The sequence below is a fragment of the Maniola jurtina genome, chromosome 22 (assembly GCF_905333055.1).
Source record: "Maniola jurtina chromosome 22, ilManJurt1.1, whole genome shotgun sequence".
Taxonomy (NCBI): domain Eukaryota; kingdom Metazoa; phylum Arthropoda; class Insecta; order Lepidoptera; family Nymphalidae; genus Maniola; species Maniola jurtina.
This window is the reverse complement of record NC_060050.1, coordinates 7,604,356-7,631,168: the sequence shown is the minus strand read 5'-3', so window position 1 is coordinate 7,631,168 and position 26,813 is coordinate 7,604,356. Positions and strand designations below refer to the sequence as shown.

The 26,813-nt window shown below is 36.8% G+C and overlaps 1 protein-coding gene across 2 annotated transcripts in view; it reads right to left on the bottom strand.

Annotated features, from left to right (window-relative positions):
• LOC123877083 (DE-cadherin) overlaps positions 1–26,813 on the bottom strand; it is a 285,461-nt gene that overhangs the window by 43,648 nt on the left and 215,000 nt on the right. The window contains exons 2-12 of one of the 2 annotated variants that reach the window (XM_045923593.1): positions 14,296–14,375; positions 12,951–13,073; positions 12,057–12,182; positions 11,695–11,844; positions 10,355–10,540; positions 9,843–10,045; positions 9,409–9,586; positions 8,685–9,177; positions 7,770–8,041; positions 7,254–7,535; positions 207–360 (exon numbers count right to left, since the gene is read on the bottom strand). In XM_045923593.1, coding sequence (XP_045779549.1) covers positions 207–360; positions 7,254–7,535; positions 7,770–8,041; positions 8,685–9,177; positions 9,409–9,586; positions 9,843–10,045; positions 10,355–10,540; positions 11,695–11,844; positions 12,057–12,182; positions 12,951–13,073; positions 14,296–14,375 — 2,247 coding nt within the window. Of the gene's footprint in view, positions 1–206; positions 361–7,253; positions 7,536–7,769; positions 8,042–8,684; positions 9,178–9,408; positions 9,587–9,842; positions 10,046–10,354; positions 10,541–11,253; positions 11,272–11,694; positions 11,845–12,056; positions 12,183–12,950; positions 13,074–14,295; positions 14,376–26,813 lie in introns of those variants that run through there. The other variant, XM_045923594.1, reaches the window with a different exon arrangement.

Genomic DNA, 26,813 nt, shown 5'->3' with positions numbered 1-26,813 from the left:
TTTCCCCTCCAAATAAGCGTCAAGCTTGTGTCAGGAGTGGGTACGACAATAGTGCAACGGGCCGTTGAGCTATCGAAGCTATAAGTTTAATAATAAAAAAAAAAAAAAAAAAAAAAAAAAATTAAAATCCCGAGTGCCGATAGACTGCTAAAATCATAAACCTTCCTTTTGGCCGTAGTCGGGTAAAAAACGTCTAATTGAATTACCTTGTATGTGGAACTTGGATCGGATATCGAAGCTCACGGACTCGTTGAGTGCGAAGGTAAAGGGCGGGCCGTTTTCAGCGGAGTCGTAGTCTTTAGCCGTGAGAATCACAACCTGGCCCGGTGGTTCGTTCTCGTACCATATTACTGGCTGCGTCTGTGGATTAAAATTGTATAAGGCACATATATTAATATTCATTGCGTGTTAGTACTATCCAACACACCTATGTAGTTTCTACTTTCACCAAAGGTGATTGCTCTGAGCAAAGGCAGCCTCAGAGCAAGATTGCTCTGAGGCTGCCTTTGCATTTAATTGCTTTTAGTTTTTTTTTCTGTTTCTTCCTTTTGTGTATTATTTCATGTTTTGTGTGTTTTTATCTATCTATCTATCTATCTACATATAGATTAACATCGTTTTTATCCTTTTGTGAGAATTCCGCCTTCCTTTTTTTACTTTCGCTTGCTATTTACTTGCTATTTTTTACGCTCGCACTTGTTTTGAACAACAACGAACAAGTGCAGTATTAAATTACTTAGATTAATCCACGCATACATTACTATGCGTGGATAAATATCTCAGCTTATATTTTTATGATTTTATGATTAGTCAGTTTTAATATAACGCGGAATAAATGTAGTTAAATTATTTTTATTCAACTAGGATCTCAATTAACATTGGATGGCAAAAAATATTTTTATTGAAGTGACGTGATGTAACAATTTTTACGAGATCAGCGTTCCAAACCCATCCTGGTCTGAAAAGCTTCAAACTCAGTCTAACTTAAATGTTAGGTTAAACTAGCTTTGTCTAGTGTATCTAAGTAGTTATCGAACTTGAATAAAATTCAAGCATTTGGGAATCATTCCGATGCATCAACGATTTCCATTTAATAAATACAGAAAAAAAATGGGCATTAAGGTAATCTGATTCCGGTTACAGTGGGATACGGATACAAAATGAAAATAGCGAGCCCATACGAAGGTCTATTTGCATGAAAAATTGACAAGTGGGTATGTCCCAAGTGATTTTACCTAAAAGGAAACTTATAAGTGGGGAACGAAGGCACTTTCAATATTTTTGATTTTGATTTCGGGTAAGCTTACGTATGTCGAAATCTCTATGGGAATTAAATATTATATGATGATGACAATAATAGTTGGTCACAAAAACGCACTGCCTGAAACTTTTCAAACATCGGTTAGGTCTAATGATCAAAATGTGGCTGTCTGTTACCTTTTCACAGCCCATTTTTTTGTAATGTTTTTTCAGGGTTTTCGGATTTATTCCTTTACTTGTGCTATAAGACTACCAGCCAAACATGATCCTAGGTCAACGGGAAGTATCCTATAGGTTTTCTAGACAGACACGACGGACAGACAATAAAGTGATCCTTTAAGGGGTTCCCTTTTTTCTTTTTGAGTACGGAAGTTCCCTAAAAATAGCAGACACTGTAACGACTGAACGTTTAATCGTAAGAGGAGATAATAATAACGCGCTAAAACGTATAACCATATAGATGGAATTTGTATTGTTGTCGAGGCAAACAACACATCTAAGCTCCACGTGAAGACAGACAGGAACGTAAGAGGATTTATTTATAAGGTGTTGCCGTTCCCTTGTTAGGAATTGCAGTAAATAAAACATGGTTTCATATTAGTTTGAATTCGTATTTTTAACCACCGACCCAAAAAGAGGGTTATTAGTTGGCGTGTGTATCTGTCTGTGGCATCTTAGCTCCTAAAGTAATGAACCGATTTTAATTTAGTTTTTTTTTTGTTTGAAATGTGTCTTGATCGAGAGTTTTCTTAGCTATAATCCAAGAAAATCGGTTCAGCTGTTTGAAAGTTATCAGCCCTTTTCTAGTTACTGTAACCTTCGCTTGTCGGGGGTGTTATAAATTTTTAATTTACACTTGTCTACACTGGGATTATAAAGATACATATCATTTTTTGCGGACACAGATGTGACATCAGACGGATGGGACGAAATTATAAAGATTTAACAACAAACTTAACCAACTTATTACTTTCACTAAAACATTAAAACCTAGTACTAATTGTTAGATAATACTGTCAGATTTTGCGTTAACTGGGCTCTCTCCGTCACTCGCTCCATACAAACGTAGTTCCAATTTCATTTGAATATTAAGCAACCAAAGTCCATGAAATTTTGCAGACATATTCTAGAAACTAATATCTATGCCTGTGGTTTTCCAGATTTCTGTTCCAGACTTTGGTTGCTTAATATTCAAATGAAATTGGAACTACGATTGTATGGAGTAAGTGACGGAGAGAGCCCTGTTAAGGCAATTGCGAAATAACTTATTGACACAGTGTTCTAAGTAGCAGGCACGGAAAACTTCATTTAAGACAAAAGGAACTTTTCAGTCATGAAAAGATTCTTAGTCATGAAGTTCAGATAAAAATATTCTACGGCAGTAGTTGAAATGTACACTAAAAATTACAACCCAAAACTATAGAGGTATTATGTATATTGAGATATTAGTTTTGGATCCACAGTACCTAATTGTACCCTCGTCAAAGGGATTTTTGATAGACAAGCAATAACGCTGCTCTAATACAGCGTATAAATAACAAAATACATTTGCCCGTGAGGTGGTATACCTATGGAACAAATATTAGTGGCAAAATAATAAGATATTTAAACGATCACAGAGAAAAAAAAATACAAGTATGTGGGACTTGTGGGTATTTTTTTTTTTTGTTGACGCTGGGGAATGCATTTACGCATCCCCCCCGGAGGGAGGGTATGTGGGACTCGCCGGCCGAGAGGCGACCGGAATACCCACTAAACCCCAGCGGCGCTACTGCGCGTCGCCTGGCGACTGGGTCACGGGAACGGCCGAAGCAAACACCGCAACCCAGTCAGCGACGTCTGCCGAGGCAGACCCTCCACTGGGGACCTGCTCGGTCCCCGCCACCTCCGGGACGCACCAACGAAGTGCGTCCCCCGACCCTGGGACGCGCACGTCGCCCGTGTCCCGTCCTACGCTTCGTCCACTGTGCCCTCTGCTAGTCAGAGGGACACGCGGAGAAACCTCCCCCCCTGCCAGGTCATTAGCCATAGCCAACAATATCTCCGAAGAGAAATTATTAGCCATGTTATGGGACTTGTGGGTATTGGTCAATCTGGCTAATTCTGTTGTACACATAGACCTACGATTTTTCGCTATGGTTGTACACCATCTCTAAGCTTTTTTTTACTCTGATACAAGTTAGCCCTTGACTACAATCTCACCTGATGGTAAGTGGTGATGCAGTCTAAAATAGTTGCGGGCTAACTTAGAAGACGTATGAGAGTTTCATTAAACCCTCATCAGTTTTTACAGGGCATCATACCGGAACGCTAAATCACTTTGCCGATAGAGAGTGTAATTAGCTACGGCCGAAGCCTCCCACTAGACAGACAGCTAAATTAAATTAATACATCTAAATCTATGACTATCCTTTTCCGCAGGGAGCATTATGAAGGGGATAGCAATACATTTCTGCCATTTTAGTTTAGTTAAGAGATTGACAACATAAGAAAGACACAGAGATACCTAGGTATAGTGACAATAAAATATTGACTACAAATCCAAACAAATGTTTATGCATTAACTTACAAAATTATTAGAAAGCAGTGCCTATTAATTCAAGTCACGGCTGAGTAAAGTCCTACTTCCTCAGGGAAAGGGACTAAATACATATTTCGCAGAACACTAAGGACGAAATCTCATTTCATTCATTGATCAAAGTTTCAAGGCAGACGCAGTCCGCATGCACTTTACACTATGTGCGGCTTGCGTGTATTAGAATTTAGAACTGCACGTGGCTGTCAGTCGGCAGTTTCGATGTAGTTATGTCAATCACACTAATATTATAAAGGCGAAAGTTTGTATATGTGTGTGTGTGTGTGTGTATGTTTGTTACTCCTTCACGCAAAAACTACCAGACGGATTTGGCTGAAATTTGGAATGGAGATAGACAATATCCTGGATTAGCACATAGGCTACTTTTTATCCCGGAAAACCAAAGAGTTCCTACGGGATTTCGAAAAACCTAAATCCACGCGGACGAAGTCGCGAGCGTCAGCTAGTATTGCAATAAAACTGTTGACTGACTGCGCAGTCCACGCGCATTCTTCGTGCAGTTTTAGTATTGGCACTAAATCGGTCGGCAATTGCGATGCAGTTGTGTCAACCACATCCAAACTGTAACTATGCAGTCAGCTTGCAGTCAAATGGAGACCGTCCGTAGACCCAATATCTAATGAGTAGTTCAGGAGTAATGGAAGGAACAGACAAATAGGTATACAGTGCAAAGATCGGGAATGAAAAATCGAGTAAAAATAAAAGGACGAACTCAATTAATTTTGCGAACTAGCACCAACAATAATTTGACAGAAGGCGCTAAAATTACACCGAAGAGAAAAAGAGAAATATAAACTGAAATTCCGTTGAAATAAAAATAATACCCACTCCAGATCCAAACAAAGGCGTTCTCAGAAACAATCGTTTTTAATCAAGACATTCGAGAGCATTCGAAATGGTATACGAGATACTGGTGTAGAATTGCGGGCGTTTACTTTCTCTTACCTACCTTTCGTGTTTGGTCTTCAATTTATTGTATGAAAGGCATAGTACATTATATATCACTAATGAAAAGAAATCAAATGCAACCTACATTGACATATATTTTTATAATTCAGATAGAAGTTAGCCCTTGACCGCAATCTCACCTGGTGGTAAGTGATGAGGCAGTCTAAGATGGAAGCGGACTAACCTGGAAGGGGTATGGCAGTTTTCATTAAACCCACACTCCTTTGGTTTCTACACGGCATCGTACCGTAACACTAAATCGTTTGGCGACACGGCTTTGCCAGTAGAAATTTAGAAATTATAAAATTCCAATCCCCTGCCGGAAATCGCACCCGGTACCTCCCGCTAATAAGACCACAGCACTTTACCACTGCGCCTGGGAGGCCGTCATATACTCCTACAAAGTGAAGGTTAAAAAGTATAAAAAGTACAAAGGTCCTTTCGCAAATAAAATTTATATTAAAGTTTTTATTAGATTAGGTACCCAAAGTGTTTGAATTTCTTTCGACCTGTCTTATTTCGTTTTCAATTTATTTTATAAGAAAGTCTTAACTTTTATTTATTTTTAATACATTTTAACCCTTAAGGTTCTTTCAAAATTAAGAAAAATACTATTTAAGGTTTGTTATTTTTGAAAATTTCAACCGTCTCACAAAGTCATTGTAGAACCCTCGATCTTAAAAACCACTTGAACTCAACGATTTAGAGTTGGGATGGTGGAAATTTTGATTTTGCGAGGTAAAAAGTAGCCTATGTGCGTTTCCGGGACACAAGCTTTTTCTGTACCTTTCGTCAAAATCGATTAATTGGACGGGCGTGAAAAAATAACAACAGACATTAGACACTTTTGCATTTCTAGGGTTATCGATTATAGTAAAGTGGTTTTAAATAGAGTTATTACTCAATGAATTTCTAAAAAAACTCAGCGTACCATTTAAAGGAAACAGACGGTTTCCACAAAAATGTTCCTCCTGATGGCTCAATTTCAATTTATCGACAGCAATTCCTTTAAAATGGTCTATAAAGCGAACCGAATGGGTTATATAAGGATTATATAACAAAATTGCATGTTCGCCTTCCTAAGATTTAAGATCGGTAATTATTTGTATCGTTATATAAAAAAAAAGAGTTTAAAGGTGTGGTCGGGCACAACGCGGGATTGTTTTCAAACGACTCCTTTTGTAGCACAAAGAACTTGTTTTAACAGGAGTCACTCCGTCACTTAATGCATACAATCGTAGTTTGATTTTCATTTGAATATTAAGCAACCGAAGTCTATTTAGAAACTAATATCTGTGCCTGTGGTTTCCTAGATTTTAAAGTTTTAAAGTTACACGGCCTCAAAGATTTGTATTTTTTGATCAAAAAAGGCCCAACTTTGTGTTCGTTTTTCTAGACAACGAAGCAATTGTTGAACACATTGTGGAAAAACCACAGGCCTAGAAAATATAATGAATCCTAATCCTACCTACTAATATTATATATGTGAAAGGGTGGATTTTTGGATGTTTGTTACTCAATCACGCAAAAACGGCTGAACGGATTAGGATGGGAATGGAGATAGATTATACCCTAGATTAACACATAGGTTACTTTTCATCCCGGAAAATCAAAGAGTTCCCGCGGGATTTTGAAAAACGTAAATCCACGCCAACGAAGTCGCGGGCATCAACTAGGATATTATATATTCAAATTCTATCGTGACATCTATTATTTTGTTTTAATTATCATCAAAATACGAAAACTAAAAATAACACCTAGGCGTTTACAATACGGAGCGTGTGTGAGATTTTGCATATTGCAAATAGCATATCGTAACAATTTTATTGCACTTTTTGTCGTCGCGCTTTGTCTGGCAAAAGCTTTTCATTATTGGGAAAGAGATGTTTAAGTTCGTCCGTCTGTTCTCGTAAAAGAGTTTTCCAATTAGTTTGTTTTACATCCTTCAGCGAACTTAAATGTTTCCAACCAGTTATATTTTTTAGGTTCACCTGTTTTTTACAATGGAAATTTATTACTAACTATTGCGTTTTACAAGTAGGTAGGTAAACCAGAAAAGCTAGTACAAAAATGTCAACCACCGTGTCACCATTCGACAAACGATTTTTTCCCCATGCCATATTGAAAAACGTTTAATACAACGTTAATAGTACAATAACCGCCTTTTGGGTTACTACCCTTTTCTACATGACTCCGTATATTTTAGTAGTGATATCATCTTACACGGTTTAGGAAAATCTTATTAACTTAAACATTACCACTTCTAAATTAAACTTTTGCACTAGTCACCAATAAAAACCAACTAAGTCTTTTATAACATTGCTATGTCTTTTATAATATTGTTATTACATTCATGATTCTAGATCAATTGTTGGGTAAAGGGGTTTACTTTATAAAATAGACGCATGGTTTTCTTTCATGGGGTGAAATATAAATTAAAAATACTTACATTGGTCAAAAAAGGCGCGTTATCATTGATGTCCGTGAGCTCCAATATGACTTCAGTTGTGGACCTCAAGCTGTCAGACCCCAGCCTGCCCCCGTGGTCAGCAGCCATGATCAGAATCTGCCATCTAGTGAAACCGCTCGGCTGATCTCTGTCTAAAGGCTTAGTGAGGCGGAGACAACCGTCGTTGTCAATTTGCAGGAATTCCTTCTGTTCATGCTTGACTAGCGAGTATACTATGTTCTGAGGCTCGTTTCTGTCAAGATCTGGGTCGTAGGCTTCCACCTGGTGATAGAAAGTAACATTAGCAGAAAAAAAAACCGGCCAAGTGCGAGTCAGACTCGCGCGTCGAGGGTTCCGTACTCGGGTATTTTTTCCGACATTTTGCACGATTAATCAAAAGTTATTACTTGTGCTATAAGACCTAACTACGTTCACATGACACTAGGTCAACGGGAATTCTATAGGCTTTCTTGACAGACACGACAGAGGGAGAGACTAAATATTATTTTCCCCTACCTTAACAATGCACCCTTCATACAACTTCTCCTCTTCAATCGTCTTAGTATAGTTAGCCAAGAAGACAGGTGGGTTGTCGTTCAAGTTTTCAATCTTGATGAGAACTTTGGCATAGTCTTCGTAAAGTCCATCGAAAGCTCGGACGTCTAAGCTGTAGCTAGTGATGTTTTCGTAGTCTAACTCGTTGTTGACTCGGATTTCACCCGTGAAGTTTCTGATTACGAATGCGTCGTAGGTATTGCCGGCTACGATGCTGTATGTCACCACGGATGCTAAAACAAAAGAATTAAAAATTTAAAGTAAACACATTTACCTTTGAAATAGTATTTGTAAAATTGCGTATACAATATGAAAAAATGTCTTTTATTAAAATGAACCACACAAAGGCATACTGACGTGACAACGTCTTATAATTCGATAGAGCCGGCTGCACGCACGAAAAAACATGACTCATGCGGCGTTACCTCGCTCTGAGGCGTTCCATGTAAGGCTTGAAGTGCAAGCGAGAGCGAGGAACGAGCGACAAAGAAGCACAATCGGCCTTTGTCGTCACGTTCAACTATCGTCAGTAAACCGACTTTACAGACAACCAATTTTTTTTAAATCATAAGTTTTTATGATCATCTGAAATCATACAAAGTTCATAGTTGTAAATCAATGTACAGCTCGATCACTAGGTCTAGAAACTTGAGACTTTGCACGTATGTTTTCTCCATATCGTAGACTTCCACTAAAATATTCCTTTACGTGAATTCTAACGGGATCTTTAATAAAAAAAAAAAAAAAAAACAAATCCGCGTGTACGAGGTTGCGAGAAAAAACTAATGATGGATAAACTTTTATTCTAATAATTAAAAAAAAAAAAATTAACTAATTAAATTACTTAAAATATAGTCCATTTAAAAATATTGTTACCTGTATCAATATCTAAAGCAGTCACTTGTGTAACGAGCTCGTTGATGTTCGCATTCTCAGCAATAGATTCAGCTACATACGTATCTTGCGTAAAATGAGGTGGATTATCATTTTTATCAGCGATTTCTATAAGGAACACTTGCTGGCCTGCGTTATGTTTTCCCGGAATAAGAGCCGATTCAGAATTATCTGTTGCGATAATCTTTATGTTATAAAAACTCCTCTCTTCTCTATCAAACATTTTAAGTGTTGTTATGTTCCCTGTTATGCTATCTATAGCGAAAGGATCGGAAGGGTCTCCTAGTTCGTATGTTATTTGGTTGTTAGCTGATGTACCATCAGCGTCAAATGCTCTGACTTGCATCACGGGCGTTCCTGGTGGTTCATTTTCTAAAACACTACCGGATCTAATTTCACTAAAGATTGGAATGTTGTCATTGACATCTTCAACTTCTATTTGGATTATGGTTTCAGCTGCTAATTTGTAGTTGTTCTGAAAATACAAATCGTTCGTTAATAACTCAGTTATCTTTATCTATCTTTGTTTTAGTTTACTAATGCTCGTAACATACTTTTGACGGAAATCACACGATATGCACCCAATAATTGCGTCGGATGCTTATCTGATCATAGTATACTACGTCTGGTTGGACTGAACACGAAAGGCGTGGCTTAAATCTGGATGACTAGTTACTTAACATTATTTATTTTTGTAGCATATTACCTGTATCCTAACAGTTAAGGTGTAGTCTGTAATTTTTTCATAGTCCAAATGGTTACCAAGTTTGATATAGGCTGAATCGGCTTCAGGTTCTAAAACGAACGTGTGCCATTTATTTGTTTGTTCAGTCTGGCCCATAACTAGCTCAAATTGTAATTTCTTCTCCTCTGGTATGTTGGATCTAAAAAATGAGAATTATAATTAAAGGTAAATTAATTTTCAAACCATTGAAAAATTTCTAGAATTCTTTCTCAGCTGTAAACGATCAAGTGAAGGTAGATTCAATGATAGCATATTATATAATATGCACATAAAATTAGCACAATTTATTCTGAAAAATTAATTCAAAAGATTCCATTAAAGTCTGGAATTGATCTTTTAAGCATTCTTTGATAATACCTAATTTTGTTCAGACTAAATTGAATTCGAATACTTACATCGCCCTTATGGTAGCTATGGGAGAAGTGAAGTCTGCGTAATTTTCTTTTAATCTTATCGGTTGATCGGGTACTTCTATAAAAGACGGGCTTTTCTTGTTAGACTCGACGACTTGGATGTCTAAAGTAATCGAACTTTGTTGCGGCGGATCACCCTTGTCATTTACTATCGCGCTCAACTTGAATTTGTAGCCTGGGACTTTCTGCATAAATTTACAAAGAAATTAGTACGAAGTTTATAATTCAGGGTGGAAATATCACTTTAAAATTAATACGGTTCTGCAAGTAGTGTTATATCCCTGTAATTTATGTTTAAGAGTTTGCGAGTATAGTTTATCAATTTGGGAACTTATAACTTTTTATTGACTTATAGGATAAAAACGTCTTCGGTAAATAATGACTAGAAATAGTATACGGAAAAGATAACGAATGAAGCACTACTTAAATCTGATGAATTTTGACTATTAGATAATGACAAAGGTATTCATTAATAAATGTAAACAGCAACTTACATCAATCGTTTTGTTTAAAAATATGACCCCGTTGTCTGGATCGATATAAAAGTACGCCTGATCTGGAGAATTGGAATCAAGGCTGTAGCTCACGATGGAGTTGTTCCCATCGTCTATGTCTGTGGCTGATATCCTCATCACCTCACGTCCGCTTGGCAAATCTTGTGGGACTGACTCCGAATATGACTGCACGAAAAAATAATATGTAAATATTTAGACTATAATCGACACAGTAAATACAACACTGTAAAGATAATGTGACCTTAATTGAAAACGTAGGAGTAGGAGGGAAAATATCTATGTAGTAAAATAAATTATGTGTTGCATCTCACGTTGTCTATAACAATATTCGGTAAAATTCCTTAATGTTACGAAGTTATGAAAGTTGTGTTTACCACGTTAAATATTTAGCTTAAGGTTAGCTTAAACATGTTGTTATTTCACTTTGACATGTTCTACGCGAAGCATGCCTAAAGCTTAGAGAAAGTTTTCCAAAATAATTATAATCGTGCTGTGTGAAAAAATGCGCTTAGGGGAAAAAGAGCGGCCTAGCTAAAGAAAACACACCAACTAGAAATGTGCAAAAAAAGTGAATCAAAACACACGATACACACAAAGTTATTACCGATAACGCCTTGAGTGGCGGCTTACGATCCTAAATCAGACATGCAGCAACATGCAAGTAGAGAAATGTAACTTTTTTCAAATGTATACAAAAATTTGATTGTTACCATAGCTTAATTACGTGACAATTGATTATATAAAATAGATTAACATGTAAGCAATGGTAACAGTCGATCGTTAGTAATTCAATATTTAAGTGTGTTTTAAATATTAAGAAATCTGTGTGCGAAACTCTGTCTCTCATTTTGTGAAATTCTCTGTTCTTAAGGACAAACCTTCCAAACATCTCCACGGAAGACCTTCGAAAAACAGGCAAGTGTTAATAAAGTCTGCGCCACGGTTTGAGGCTAATGGACGAATGTTAAGTTAGTTACAATAAACGTATGAACACAGAAATAGATTAGAAAATTCCAGAAGTGTAAGACCTAGAATTCAGTACAAAATACAAATGTATGAAAATTTTGAAAACATTGCGTTGCAATGGTTATTATAGCCGAAAGCATGTTAGATATTTAATAAAACATTCTGTACAGTATACATTAACAGCTATTATACTTTGTTAAGGTACTACAGCGCATTTACAATATTATTGATGATTTATTAATGAAATATGAGTTTGTGCTTCGAGCTGTACCTCCATTCGAGCGCATATTATGTTGTATCAATTTGCTAACATGATTGATTTGATGGTATCAAAGTTTTGTAATCCTACTTACAACTTTGTCGAAGACCGGCTGGTTGTCATTGATGTCTTCTATGAGTATTTTGATAGTGCAAGCATCATCTAACTGAGGTTGGCCGTTGTCACTCGCTCGAACTGTGATATACGCTTCTTTTTCACGAGATGGCTCATCGTGGTCAAAAATCTGCACAATTTTATTTTCATGAACACAAAATACTTTTTTACTTACAATGTGTTTACCTACCTGCAAATCCTTAATGGAAGCAAATGCACATAAATTACTGTATCTACGTATACTAATTTATTTCAAGGAAAATTTATCAATGAATTTTTAATAAAAAAATGAAAATTGAAGAATGGTAACAAAATATTAAAAAAAAATAGAGTCATACTGACATCGGCTGTAGTTATTCTTCCTGTTTCAGGATCTACGTGGAACCTCTCTTTCTCACCAGGAGTTGAGACAAATTTGTACGTGACTGTGCCACCCATTTCCGGTGGATCTCGATCTTCTGCGTGTACCTGTGGATTTCATTTATGATTAATATATTGTCATCATTATCATCTTAATAGGTGATATCTCCTCTTCTATAAGAGAGAGAGGGATATAGAGAACTTCTAAATGACTATAGTAACGCGGTAAAGGCTACGTTACTTCAGTGTGGGTTACATGTGTCCTAGATTTTCTTCCGAGATAACATTAACTATACCAGTTTCCTCACGACACTTTCATTTCTCATAAATTGTAAATATGAATCTTGGCACTTACATTTTTATAGAAAAATCAACTCACAACGAAAGCAGTTTTAGACAATTTTCATAATATCAGAGAAAATATTTGTTCAGAACGTATAACATATACAAGGGACTAGAATTCATCAAAAATTGATCTAGTTATAAGCATTTTAAAAAATAGAATAGATTTTTAAAGACTAAAAACAATAACTACAATACAAATAACAGAAAACTGAAATAGTCGGCACATAATTGAACTAATTTTGATAAAATTAACAATTGTAGTACTCTACTACAGATAGACCAGAGAAACATTTAAAGCCGTGAATCCGTAGACATAACTGCACGCATTACGTCTACGCGAACGTTCATGCCACGCATGACATGTCTCATACAGTTCCATACATTACACGCAATGGTACGCGCTACGTCTACGTTTACGCGACACATACGCGGCCTGTGTGGCCGGCGCGGCGCTTTAATCTTTTCAACTGCATTGCTACCTAAACAACGGAAATTTCATAAGCCCGTAAAGTGTTCAAAAGTTCGACTCACCGTGAACACATAAGTTCCGATGGGCTGTTCTTCTTTCAATGTCGGCTTGTAATTCAGGCATTCCGTGAACAGTGGCTTGTGGTTGTCCTTCACGGCGAGCTTCAGTGACGTCGCTGGCGTGAACTGAAACCGCGTTAGTTGGTGCTACTACATAAATGTATAGAGCTAATTTCGCTACTTTGCCACAAGCTCGTTCAATTCTACCCAATACTATAATTTTAATTTCGTAACTATTCGAGCAGATTTATTTTATAGGCCTCCACGTGCGTGTTTGCTCGACATATTAAACTTAATTCAAGCTTATTTGAATAATATGTGGTCGTAAAGTCAATCCTAGTTATACTCTATGAAAGTTGCTTGTAAAGCATTATTATTTGGTCTGCGTGAAGATCCAACTATTAGGTCTTCGGATACGTATACATACGTACATTGCTCAACGTTTTTAAGTTGAAGCAAATACTAATGTGAAGGCAAGTTGCATTTTTTTGCATATACTCTATATTAATCTTGTTTGCCGAGCATGTATGCTCGTGGAGCCCAGCTTCTTGTCATTTTTGTTTTATTAGAATTGGGTAAAACCACAGAATTCAAAATGCGCGTTATTGTAAAAACAGACTCATTTGCATAGCGTTAAAGTTTCATTTATATTGCTTAGATGTTAAGGATATTATGTGAGAGCGTAATCATTTCCACATTGGTGCCATTTCTACAATCATATTTAGAAGTCTGTGGGTAAAACAAAAGTTACTTTCATACACGTATCTCATAACAAGAGTGATTAAAAGTAGCTTTTTATAAAAATATGCAATCATTAATTACTTACGTAAAATACGTATATTATTATTTATGATCATAATAGTGACCACAACATTGCAAACTGCTAATTTACATACCTATTAACGAATACCATGCATTACTTATAATCTCTAGTTATTTATTAAATTACGAAAACGGAATTAATAGTTAATTAAGACACTAATGATCATACAAACAATTTCAAACTGACTTACATAATTTAGACTTCTGTCATAAAAAATATTACATATTAATTTAAATCAGTGATTATTATATTTAAATGGAATATGATAGTGTGACTATAGAATATTTTACTTACATACATCCTCGAAAGCTAATTTAATCAAGAGAAATATATAAAGTACAATAGATAATACAGCAGAGATTATATCATGAACATGCACAATACAAGTTCAAAGTTTTAAAAAATAAGCCAGAAATCAATATGAACTCTAAAGGGACAAAGCTTTGAGGGCCAAATCAATAAGTGATATGATTAAGATGGATGATTGTAAAGATTTTGATGGATTTGATGATGGGGCATACTCACAGATGAATGTAATGGCAGGTACCCATCGAGATGTCTCGAATGCCTTAACCTCGTGACGTGATGTGATGTGTGATCTCGAACTGGAAAGAGAAAATTAGTTCAATTAGTTAACAAATCACAAGGGCGATTTACTTTATAACACTTAAGAAATATTGATCAGTTCTGTGGTCACAGGGTGCGTAAACCCCATACTAATCTAAGTATTCTCACAAGTAATCACACACACAAGCATACGAATTTGTCTTCATTTTTTTAAATACAATAATTAAGTTAGGCAAAAAAAGCCACCGTTTATAATAAGCTAAGCTGATTCTTAACTACGTGATTTGAAGTGATGAACATTTTCACTTCTGTAACATTAACTACAATAAGAGTTGCGTCATAAAAATATGATATGTATATGAAATAAGTGATATGAAATAAGTATGCTCCTGAAAAAAAAATTGGTTGTCTGTAAAGTCGGTTTACTGGCGATAGTTGAACGTGACAACAAAGGCCGATTGTGCTTCTTTGTCGCTCGTTCCGCGCTCTCGCTTGCACTTCAAGCCTTACATGGAACGCCTCAGAGCGAGGTAACGCCGCATGAGTCATGTTTTTTCGTGCGTGCAGCCGGCTCTATCGAATTATAAGACGTTGTCACGTCAAAAGCTTATTATACAATCGAAGATTATGTAAATGACAAAAAGTTTGGATTTGACTCCCTCTAGCAATTCACGGCGCTGCAATTGCTTGTATGGCATATTATTATAAATTGTACATTTGAAAAGAGCAACCGCCGAGTTTCTTGCTGGTTCTTCTCGGTAGGACGGCATTTCGAAAAAGTTTAATTGAATAAAAATAATTTGAATTTGATAAAGGTAGCGACTATAACTATGTCCATAATGGATTATACACAGTTCCAGCGCCAATTTACTGAATGACAACAACCAGTTGTACAGTAGTCAGGATAAGTTTCTCTTACGGGATATTGATGCCATTTATTACATAAACTAAGACAACTAGTACTTTTCAATGCTATTGACCCTTTCGATATCTGTAGAGGATGGAACCACGCTCAGTAAGTACCAATTAGAGCATTGATAATAACAGGGACCGTGCTTTCTCTTGCTTGGTCGACATTTTATATTGTCACAATAGGTATCGAATTAAAGAAAGTACTAGTTTAAGTATCATTGTCCACAAATTACAGCTTACGGTAAATATTATGGGTCAGTTGTGACTAATAAATTGACCATATCATTGTAACTAGATGACCATAACGTTTCTAACCGGATTTTTTTTGACGTGACAACCTCTTATAATTCGATAGAGCCGGCTGCACGCACGAAAAAACATGACTCATGCGGCGTTACCTCGCTCTGAGGCGTTCCATGTAAGGCTTGAAGTGCAAGCGAGAGCGCGGAACGAGCGACAAAGAAGCACAATCGGCCTTTGTTGTCACGTTCAACTATCGTCAGTAAACCGACTTTACAGACAACCAATTTTTTTTTTTAACTATATAGGCTTGCGCTTGATTACAATCACACCAAACAGGAGATGATACAGCCTGAGTCGGAGCACGCCTACCTAAAAAGTGCCTACTCTATTTTGAAGGGGGAATATGGGTACATATTATAGCTAGCGAGGAAAATGGAAGCCGGAAGAGCATGCATTCCATATTCTAGCAGTGCGTATTAGAAACGAGGATTTGAGGAAATTAAAGTCTTAAAATAATGTCATACACTACATACTGCTGCAATAAGGTTTTATACTACTACTACATTAACAAGTGTAAATTAAAAATTTATAACACCCCCGACAAGTGAATGAACCGATTTCCTTGGATTATAGCTAAGAACACTCTCGATCAAGCCACCTTTCAAACTAAAAAAAAATTAAATTAAAATCGGTTCATTAGTTTAGGAGCTACGATGCCACAGACACAGATACATACGTCAAATTTATAAACCCCTCTTTTTGGGTCGGGGGTTAAAAATACATGTAAAACTACAAATTTCCTTCCAATTGTAATATAATATTATTAATTAATGAAACGTTGCGGTTACGGAAATGACAATCACCTAATTAATTAATGAAGAACGGTAATTAGGTATGTTGATTAATTAGCGACTGACATGGTGTACAATAAAATATAATTTTCATTTTAATGATAAGTTAATTAAATACGCAAACAGATACAATCTCGATTTAGTCCAATTAGTGCCTTTACACATGACGACATCGGACATTATCACGCGGAGCAGTAGTAGAAGTAGACGCGTGTTTTATATTCAATTGAAATCACTGAATTATTTCAGTTTTGTTCACCTGGATTATATTAAAATTACTTTTAATTCGGAGTTGACATAATTTTCTACTTTTGATTACACTTTGTTCACCCAGTTATATTCACCTAGGTGAACGGAAGTGGAATGAACGGATGCAAAATGCAAACTGGATTTATTAACATATGCACAAGGCAAAAGGATGCAATTGTGTCGCGTCTTGTTCGCGCGCGTGGAAACGTAGTCGTGTGCAAAGGCCTTCAGTAACAAACTTAACTGGGCCAGCATTTAAGATAACAAGTGTGATAAGCAAAAGTACATTATATCAAGTAATCTAGACACAGCAAATGAAAGAGAACTGGTGGAAGGTAGTTACTGCATATCTTAAGAGACGTGGCTCCGGTGCACTTTAGCGATGAACGAGATAAAGCTAATTTACCAAGGCGTTATAATTGTTGAAACGACCTTAATACTAATGAAGTTAGAACTTAAGCACAGTTACTTGATGACGCAGTTTGGTTAATGGTACAAATTACATAACTGGAGCAGACTGTAGACTACAATGGATACGAATGGTAGAGTTAAAGTACCAATTAACAGATCAAAGAAAATGAGAGTTGTTCCATAGTATTAGCGGTGTTTGGGATCGTCAGATTTCTATTGACAACACAAACAGTGGCGTGCAGCTCATAGAGGTATAAAAGTACTGCTTACCCTAGTTGTAATAAACCAACACTTATTTTCCATTATGACCTGCCAGAAAATAAGTTTTTTTTTTATAAAAGAATGACTAATATTCCCCTTTCCTCTTCAATAAGCGTCAGGCTTGTGCTAGGAGTAGGTACGACAATAGTGCAACGGGCGGGGTTTGAACCGTCGACCTTTCGGTTTTCAGTCCACTCCTTTACCGGTTGAGCTATTGAGGCTCTGAAGTTCATACCTCAATGCTTACCCTGGCTTTAAAGCCTATGCACGCCACTGAACACAAACAAGATAATCTAGTATTTTAGGTGTATTTTTGAATGGCTAGAAATAAATTTAAATGCGAGGGAATAGATTTTTTTTTACTGCAAGACTTGCGCTTGTTATGGACTAGTTTTGGCACCGAAAATCAAAAAGTTCCTACAGGATGTTTAAAATCTCACCCGTTTAACCAATTATGAAGGACACAGAGGGGACGAACATATACTAATTTTTATCCCGGAAAATCAAAGAGTTCCCACGGGATTTTTTAAAAATCTAAGCCCTCGCGGGTGAATCCACGGGAATCTAGTTTATCATATAATCGTAGGAGTTTTCTTGGGATAATCATACGTTGAACTCACAGATCCTTCCGCAACTCAGTACAAACATCTGTTCGTCGAAAATTCGCCTGTTGTTTATTTTAATTTGAAATTCCCAGAGATAACATTCAGATTATAATTATCGCTTAAATTGCAAATGGCGGACGAGCCCTCAAAGGGAAAAAGGCTTTGATCATATTTCCCTTGCTAGCCTAAAAATAGGAGGTCGAAATAATCAAGCACACTCCAATACGTCGGTACATTATACTGGTATACTCCCATTTACTACAAAGCATTGACATACAAAAGTATTATTTACCTTACCTACCTTTAATCCCATTAGTAAGGTATTAAAGGTTATGTATAAGCAGCAGCTGCTTACTTACGAAAATTAACTATATTTGCCGAATGTACGCTAATAATACTTTTAACCCTCGACCCAAAAAGAGGGGTGTTATAAGTTTGACGTGTGTTTCTGTGTCTGCTATCTGTGTGTTTGTGTATCAGTCTGTGGCATCGTAGCTCCGAAATGAATGAACCGATTTCAATTTAGTTTTTTTGTTTGAAAGGTGGCTTGATCGAGAGTGTTCTTAGCTATAATCCAAGAAAATCGATTCAGCCGTTTGAATCTTAAAGTATGTAAGTAAAAATAAGTAAATATGCAATGCTGCTTTGGATCTATCAAATTAGTTTAAAGATTGTGTACAACAGAATTAGCACGATTATCTCGCAATATTCATAGTTTGTATAACATTTACCGATTGACCTTAGTTCCACGAGCTACAAAATGTTATCGAAAGTTCAACGAAAGCTCCTGAGAACAATTCGTTACGCTGTTATGAGAGTAAATAATAAACCTGTAATAGAGAGCTAACAGAGCCCGCTGGAAAAACACAATAATTCAGTGAGCCTTGAGGAAATCTCGCGTTACATTATATAAGACATCTTGTAATCATTGAATAAGATGTGATGGCCTAGTTGTTAAGACGTCCGCCCCCTATTCGGGAGATCGTGGGGGTTCGATCACGGGCATGCACCTATAATTAGGGTTCCGTACCTCAAAAGGAAAATCGAAACCCAAAAATATCCTCGATGGGCGAGTCCGACTCGCACTTGGACTCAACGGTTTTTTTTTTCGGAGTTATGTCTGTTTTAAGCAATCAAATACATATCTTGCTTTAACGGTAAAGGAAAACATCGTCAGGAATCCTGCATGCCTGAAAATTTTCTAAAGGTGTGTAAAGTCTGCCAATCCGCCCTTGCCCTGCGTGGTAACTATCACATCACACTAATATTATAAAGGCGAAAGTTTCTGTGTATGTACGTGTCATGCATGTTTCACTTCCATGCAAAAGCTACTGTCTGGAGGTAGATTATACTATTGATTAACACATACGCTACTTTTTATCCCAGAAAATCAAAGAGTTCCCACGGGAGTTTAAAAAACCTATATCCACGTGAACGAAGTCGCTGGCATCAGCTAGTAATAGCTATAATTAATGTAAGTTTGTAATGTAAGCTTGAAGGTAGTAAAATCTTTCATCAAAATCGGTTCAGCCGTAAAAATGAAACTAAAAGATAAAAGCAAAACGGAAATATTCGATACGCCTATACCTTTACGTAGGCAAAGTCGAAAGAAACATTTAGCGGTTTGAAAAAGATTTCATAATTAACTATTAAATGTGAAAAATATTTTAGTTAGTCTACAGCTACACATAAAAAACAAAATTAATAAAGAAAAATCGTGCGAATGAAATAGGTTTATTCATTATTATAAGTTATGCTAAATACCACTTAAGTTTTATTTATTGTTCCCCCCACAATAGTTTCCTTCTATTATAAGCACGTTAATTACTTTTAAAATAGCGCGACAAATTGTTCCCCTGAGTATTGAGTGAATTTCCGATAACATTTCTGCACTCGCGTGTATACTAGTTGAGGAAGACAAAGGAGAACTGCAAAAAGCAATATTGTTGAAAATCGAATTTTGATAAATAACTTTATTAACTAATAACTAGTTACTAGATGATGCCCGCGACTTTGTCCGCGTTGAAAGAGCTACGTAGCTAAGTGGTCTACTCATATTATACATGCGAAAGTATGTTGTCCTTGGTTTGTCCTTCAATCACGTCGCAACGGAGCAACGGATCGACCTGACTTTTCGCATGTGTATAGTTAAAGACCTAGGGAGTGACATAGGCTAATTTTTATCCCGGAAAATCAAAGGATGTTTAAAACCCTAAATCCACGCCGACGAAGTCGCGGGCATCAGCCAGTTAGTATAATTATGTTTTATCTATGTTTATCTGTCACTGGGCAGTGGATAACCGTTAATATCGCTTTTGATATCACATGACATTATTACAAACATATTAAGTAAGTTATATAGGTACACAAGAATTCTCTAGACACAACAAAAAGCAAAATACGTCATATTTACATTCTCAATAAGAAGTATATTTCCTTCCACCTGTAATGGTGGACAGGTTTGCGTGCCTGTGACACCGGAACCTAGCTTTTTTCTCAGCAATCCTTTGTTAGGCTTCCTTTTGCTAAGGGGGGTGAGGGGGCGAGGGGGTTATAGGAGGCCCATTGTTACGGGCACATCAAGTAACACACGTAAGAGTTGACATAGTTCTCTCGTCCGATACCAACATAAAATCTTTTTTTTTTCTCCCGTCTGGCTTTACAAAGATTAGCCAATGTCAAGTTTGTAGTTATGTATTTAGAAGTTAGGGAAACTAAATAAGTATGGACTTCGTCTGTGCCAGCGCTCGCCGACAAACGCGCGGCGCCCCCTTAGAGCGCTTCATAGTCAGTTCCAGCATGGTTCCAGCACCAAAAAACACCAGTGAAACACAAAAACCGACCCCTTTTGACAAAAAAACACTCCAAAAAGGCACCGCACGAGCGCCGGCAAACGCAAACACAGACGAAGTCCCATAAAATCTTGACATTTCATGCGAATGCTTTAGAAGAGCTGGTGATCTGACGAAGACACTACTGACGATATTGAGTAGCTGAAAACCATTGCACACAAGCAGCAAAATACCTTGCTCTGCAAAGATTCTTGCAACTTGCGAAATACCCTTGTCGTGAAGTGGAGATCTATCGACAATCTTGAGTTTGTACTATCAATATATACATTTTCGCCTTTTCCATTAACTATTTGTTCTTATTAAATTTTTAAAGCCTATCCATGTTTTGCAACGATGCAGCACTACACAGCAATCGACATATCTGCCCACGTAGCACAAATGCCGCGAACACATAAAGTCAGATTGCAATTTAACTATGCTCTAATACCCATTGCTTAAGACGCAACCCCAACTAAACTCCAATTCACGCAAACTTGGATGATGCTTCCCAATTGACCATTAAGATTAAATATTTTATTACCATCATAAAAATAATATTTTTGACCCAGTGGTCCGATACTTTGGCAAAGACAAAGCTGGGCATAATCTCTTCCCTTGAGGGGAATGATATTGCTTTTAACCGGGCCAATTTGAATATTCAAGTGTGGGCACGTTCTGTAAGCGATGTCGATGGTCGTTGAGGGATTTTGTTTTTTTTTTCTTATTCTTTTTTCTCTCTATTCAGTGAGTGGTTTTTAGTTGAGAGCTGAGACTCAAGCAATTAGCTTCAGAATGTCCTTTTGTGGCATATTGAGGTGAACTAAAATTAATTGCTCTGCTCCGGACAGCTTAATTTTCCAATCGCTTTAAAAGTGATTTAGAATTTAGAGCTCAGTTAAGCGACATGTTAAAATGTGTATTTATGCTGCTTAGTGGTGTGAATAAAAGTCTTAGTAAAGTTTGGATTTGAAATTTAACTATAAAAAATTAATGACGTGTTATTAACAATACTCATATTATGAATGCAAAATAACGTTTATTTCTTGGCGTGTCCTTCAATCAATACAAGGTATTTTATGTGCATGAACCTGAAGAGTGTCATAGGCTACTTTTTATTCCGGAAAAGAAGAGTTCTCTCAGGATTTTAAAAACCGAAATCCGCGCGGACAAAGTCACGGGCATCAGCTAGTTTGTATATATATACATATACATATTAACTTATTTCTGTTTATATCGCACTGTACTTAAAACAGAAAAAGGTTCTATTTCAGGCACGGCTGTAATGCTGACAAGGGTGTCTGTGTTCATTATTTCAGCGAAAAACAAAATCGGACAAAATACGTATGTGCTAATTAGCAAAATTTTATATCTGTGTACAAAATAATTATTTCATTTATCAACAATCTCGCTCCTTATCTACTAAGTAATAGTTAGTAGATAAACTATAGGTCACAGAGACCCTCTTAGCGCATACCTCAGCATGATACTAGACTTCAGCATTATATTATGTAGGTACTTGACGGGCTCACTCGCTCAGTGGTAAGCGCTTTGGTCTTATTAGTGGGAGGTTCCGGGTTCGATTCCCGGCAAGGGGTTTGGAATTTTAAAATTTCTGGTCTGGTTTGGTGGCCGTGACTAGTTACCACCGTACTGGCAAAGCCGTGCCGCCAAGCGATTTAGCGTTCCGGTACGATGCCGTGTAGAACGTTCCTTTACTTGTGTCATAAGACCATCTATCACAAACTACAGGATTCTAGGTTAACGGAAAGTATCCTATAGGTTTTCTTGACAGACACCACAGACGGACAACAAAGTGATTCTATAAGGGTTCTTTTTTTCCTTTGAGGTATGGAACCCAAAAAAAACGATTTTGTTTGCTTTCCATCATAACAAAGTTTGTTTATCGTAAATTGGATGGAATGTGTGCCAGAAATAGACATGCCCCGCAAAAATTAATGGAGTATTTTAATGAAACATGTCATTTTACATCGACAGGCACTTATCTGTTGTTCACAGCGCGTCACCGAACCCCAACGAAAATACGTTTAAATTGTACGTTCATTTTTTACGCAGTACATCTGTAAACAACACCCTTAGGAAATGGTTATATAGATAGAACAATACAAAAAACATATTATACTTGTATTTTTTTTTTAATAAAAAATAGCGTGCAAACGAACAGGCGGGTCACCCGATGTTAAGTGATTACAGATGCCAATGAACATTTGGAGTAGGTACCAGAGGAACCGCCAATGCGTTGCCAGCCTTTCAGGAATTCGTTGGTCCGCCCCTTGAATAACCCCATGCTGTAATCTAATGAGAATGTATTCTTCATTCCAAACCAATGGTATATTAATTTTCTGAATTGTTTTGTTAACTTCATTAATAATAATAAGCGATAACGAATGGCACATACCTCAAATAAGTACGACACTAAAGTTATTTGTACTATTTAGTTAAATCACAGACTTATTTTTCTGTAAAATTCGATAGATAAATACCGCTGGTACATCACTATAATATTTAAGCTCAGATAAGAACTTCAGGGGCGAGAAGGGGCTCGCTCCCATAATGACGGCTTCGAGATAACCGTCTTAAAAGCCAGCAATGCCCCTGAAGCGTCTCAAGATCTAAGTTAAGGCAAAGTTTATTGATAAATAAACAACAGGAGGAAAGTATAAACTTTACTTTTTAATTAGAAAGCGAAAGGGTCACTATACGTATAGATATCTGTTCATAGAACATTTTATTGTTGAGTGTGCGGGCCACCATGCCTTTTTGATCTCACTTTCGGCACACGTCTTCGACCCCTCTGGCAAAGTGGTGAGCGCTGTTGTCTTATAAGTGGAATACCTACTTAGAAGATCTGATGAATGTATTTTGGGATGGAGAATGGAACGGTTTTTCAAGTTGTTATATGCTTAACCAAAAAAGTTCGATCCACGCTGAGCATACTAGGATACTAGTACCTACACGGTCTGCACTCTACAACACGTCTGTTCCACGGTAACTTTAGCTCTCCTATGGAATTCGGAGATTTCAGTGACATGATTATCAGAAACAGATCATTAGTTCAAACTCACAAACAAACAAATTGTACCTGAATATTATGGTAGAGATGGATGAGGTCAAATATGTCAGTTACCATGTTAACGATACTATAAGTAGGTACCTACTACTCAAATTATGGCCAATTTCGTCATAATTAACTGCAGTCCATTTATCCTCGTTATTATCTGTTGACTGGACGCAGCACTCATAAGTTAATTGGCGTTGAATTTATTTTTTAATCATCGGTAATTTCCCATTTAACGAGTGACGATTAAATATTATTCGAAGTTATGACTTTTGAACCTATTAAGGCGGCCTTTAACGACCAAACTCGCATCAAATCAATTTGAAATCAAACTGATTTATTTGTGGAAAACATTGTATTTCTAGATTCCTCCTATATCAATGATATTTTTAGTCACACTGATTTTATTAGATTGATTGGATATGCTAGATTCTTAGCGCCATCCGCGGCAGTCCACGAATACTAATGCCAGAACTTAGAATAGATATCAACAACAATGATTTACTTTAAAACAATAAATAATAATATTCAAATAACTTTATTTTCACAGGCTATTTAAAACCAACCATACCTTTGTTATTTCTTTCACAATAGACCCAGACCTGTCAATTTGTTCAGAAGGTATTTATCACCTATTAGCACAGCGGCTTCGTTCGACGAAGATGTAAATACTTAGGTAAATCCTCTTTATTCCCTATCCTGTGGAAATTCTTATAAATTCGGCCATTTTCCTTGGCTACCCCATAACCTCTTCGCAAAATTTTCTAGGTCCAAGGGTTTCTAGTTGGATGTTGATGAGTCAAGGTAAACATCGTGAGGGCATGCCTGGCCAGTTCTCCGTTAATTTTCTCAAAAGTAAACCAGGTATCTGGCAGATAAACCTTTCTCAATCTGAGAGGAGACCAGTTCTCAGTAGTGGGCCGGCGATGCATGAGTTGATCATGACGATGTTCATGAGCCAGCCAGTAAGTGAATCAGGACTTTTCTTTTTATATTATGTATTGATACAATGTAACAAATATTTCGAACCGAATTGAAACTTCCGCCGGTTAAGAAAGTTGTTTCTAAAAAACCGCTCAGTTAGTTTTTGAATTATCAATCTCAATACATTAAGTTCCAAGCAGTGCTTCTTGAAGTAACATTAACATGAGTAAACGTCTTAATAACTTAAAACATCGTCTTGTACTAATGTTGTAATAAATTATTCAGACTGTCCGTCTGGCGTGAGTTGAGTCGTAGTTATGAATAGTAGGAGCATTCATTATTTCACTTGTACTTTAGAATGTCTCTACATGACTTGAAAGCATTAATATTTAGTGATAGACTTAATGGTTTTAGAAGGCCATCTGTAGACTTATTTACTGAAAAACTAAATTGAGCTCGTGACTTCATCCGCGTGGATATAGTTTTAAAAGTCCCATGGGAACTTTTTGATTTTGAAAAGTAGCGTATTGGCCGTTCTCCCAGTCTTTAACTAAAGACCATGCAAAAAACTGACGTGATTGAAGGATAGACCATAACCCAACAAACAAACTCACTCTCCCATTTATAATAATATGGTAGTGATAGTGATGTGTGAGTAGGTAACTAAAAATCAACAACACGCTGTCCAGGTATTAAAGAACAGTAGGTACCATTTCAATAACTATGAACTCTGGAGCCCTACCCAATCCTCTTACCTTTCAGTCAAATCGGTTTAATCGCCAGTCTCTCTTCCTAATAGACAAATGTTCTAAACTTGCAAAGCTATTCAACGTTATCCCGTACGCCTAGGCCTCGTCTCAAATGCAATTATCGGACGACGAGCGCCGCCTTTGAATGACACTATTCCCAGAAACTAAGCTGGATGTTTTAACATAATTTCTCTTGCCTAGGTACCTCTTCTCTCCATACCTATTTCAATATATCAATACACTAGCTGATGCCCGCGAGTTCGTTTCCGTGGATATAGGTTTTTAAAAATCCCGTGGGAACTCATTGATTTTTCGGGATTTAATTACCCTATATGTTAATCCAGGGTATAGATAATCTATATATCAATACACTAGCTGATGCCCGCGAGTTCGTTTCCGTGGATATAGGTTTTTAAAAATCCCGTGGGAACTCATTGATTTTTCGGGATTTAATTACCCTATATGTTAATCCAGGGTATAGATAATCTATCTCCATTCCAAATTGCAGCCAAATTCGTCAAGTAGTTTTTGCGTGAAAGAGTAACAAACATGCACACATACGCACAAACTTTCGCCTTTATAATATTAGTTTGAAGTGTGATAGCAATGGTGATAGATTAAGGCTAACTAACGGGCATGAGACGGGTCTGCCCGCGAAATTCAAATTTTATTTGGTTTATCGCAATTTGTAAACTAATTTGACGACGTACGCTTATGGCATTTTAATTGCGACAATGGCAGTATCATCCTCACAGGTTTATATAAAAATCTTCACTTGAAAGGGTCCAGTTTAAGAAATTAGCTCTAGTATCGATTGTAATTTAATCGACAGTAATTTGTGAGAATTAGTCGATACTAGAGCTAATTTCTTAAACATGATTTTGACGAAATGTGATACAGAGACAATCATAGGCTACTTTTTATCCCGGAAATTGAGAGGTCCCACGGGATTTTCAGAAAACCTAATTCCACACGGACGAAGTCGCAACCATCATTTAGCAGGATAATAGCCCACCCATGCGAAAGGTTGTTATTTGGTTCATAATATAAAATAGCCAGTATTTAAACAAACAATAAACTTTCTAGGTCATAAAAAGACACGTAATAGCTTTTTGCCCATTAAAGTCACAGCTGTGGGCTGTGGCAAATTCATCAGGTCCCTAACATAGTTTTTGTTCCTGTTGTAATACTATTTATCATGTCATCATAGTGGGCCTTGTGGACTTGGACAGTGGCTTTGTGCATATTTGAAGTGCTCCTATCCAAATCAATTTACCAAATTTTTCAACGATTAATATTATGGTCATCTTAATTTATCGGCGGCCCATTAGGTACTGAGCACGGCTCTCCTGACAGATTGAGAA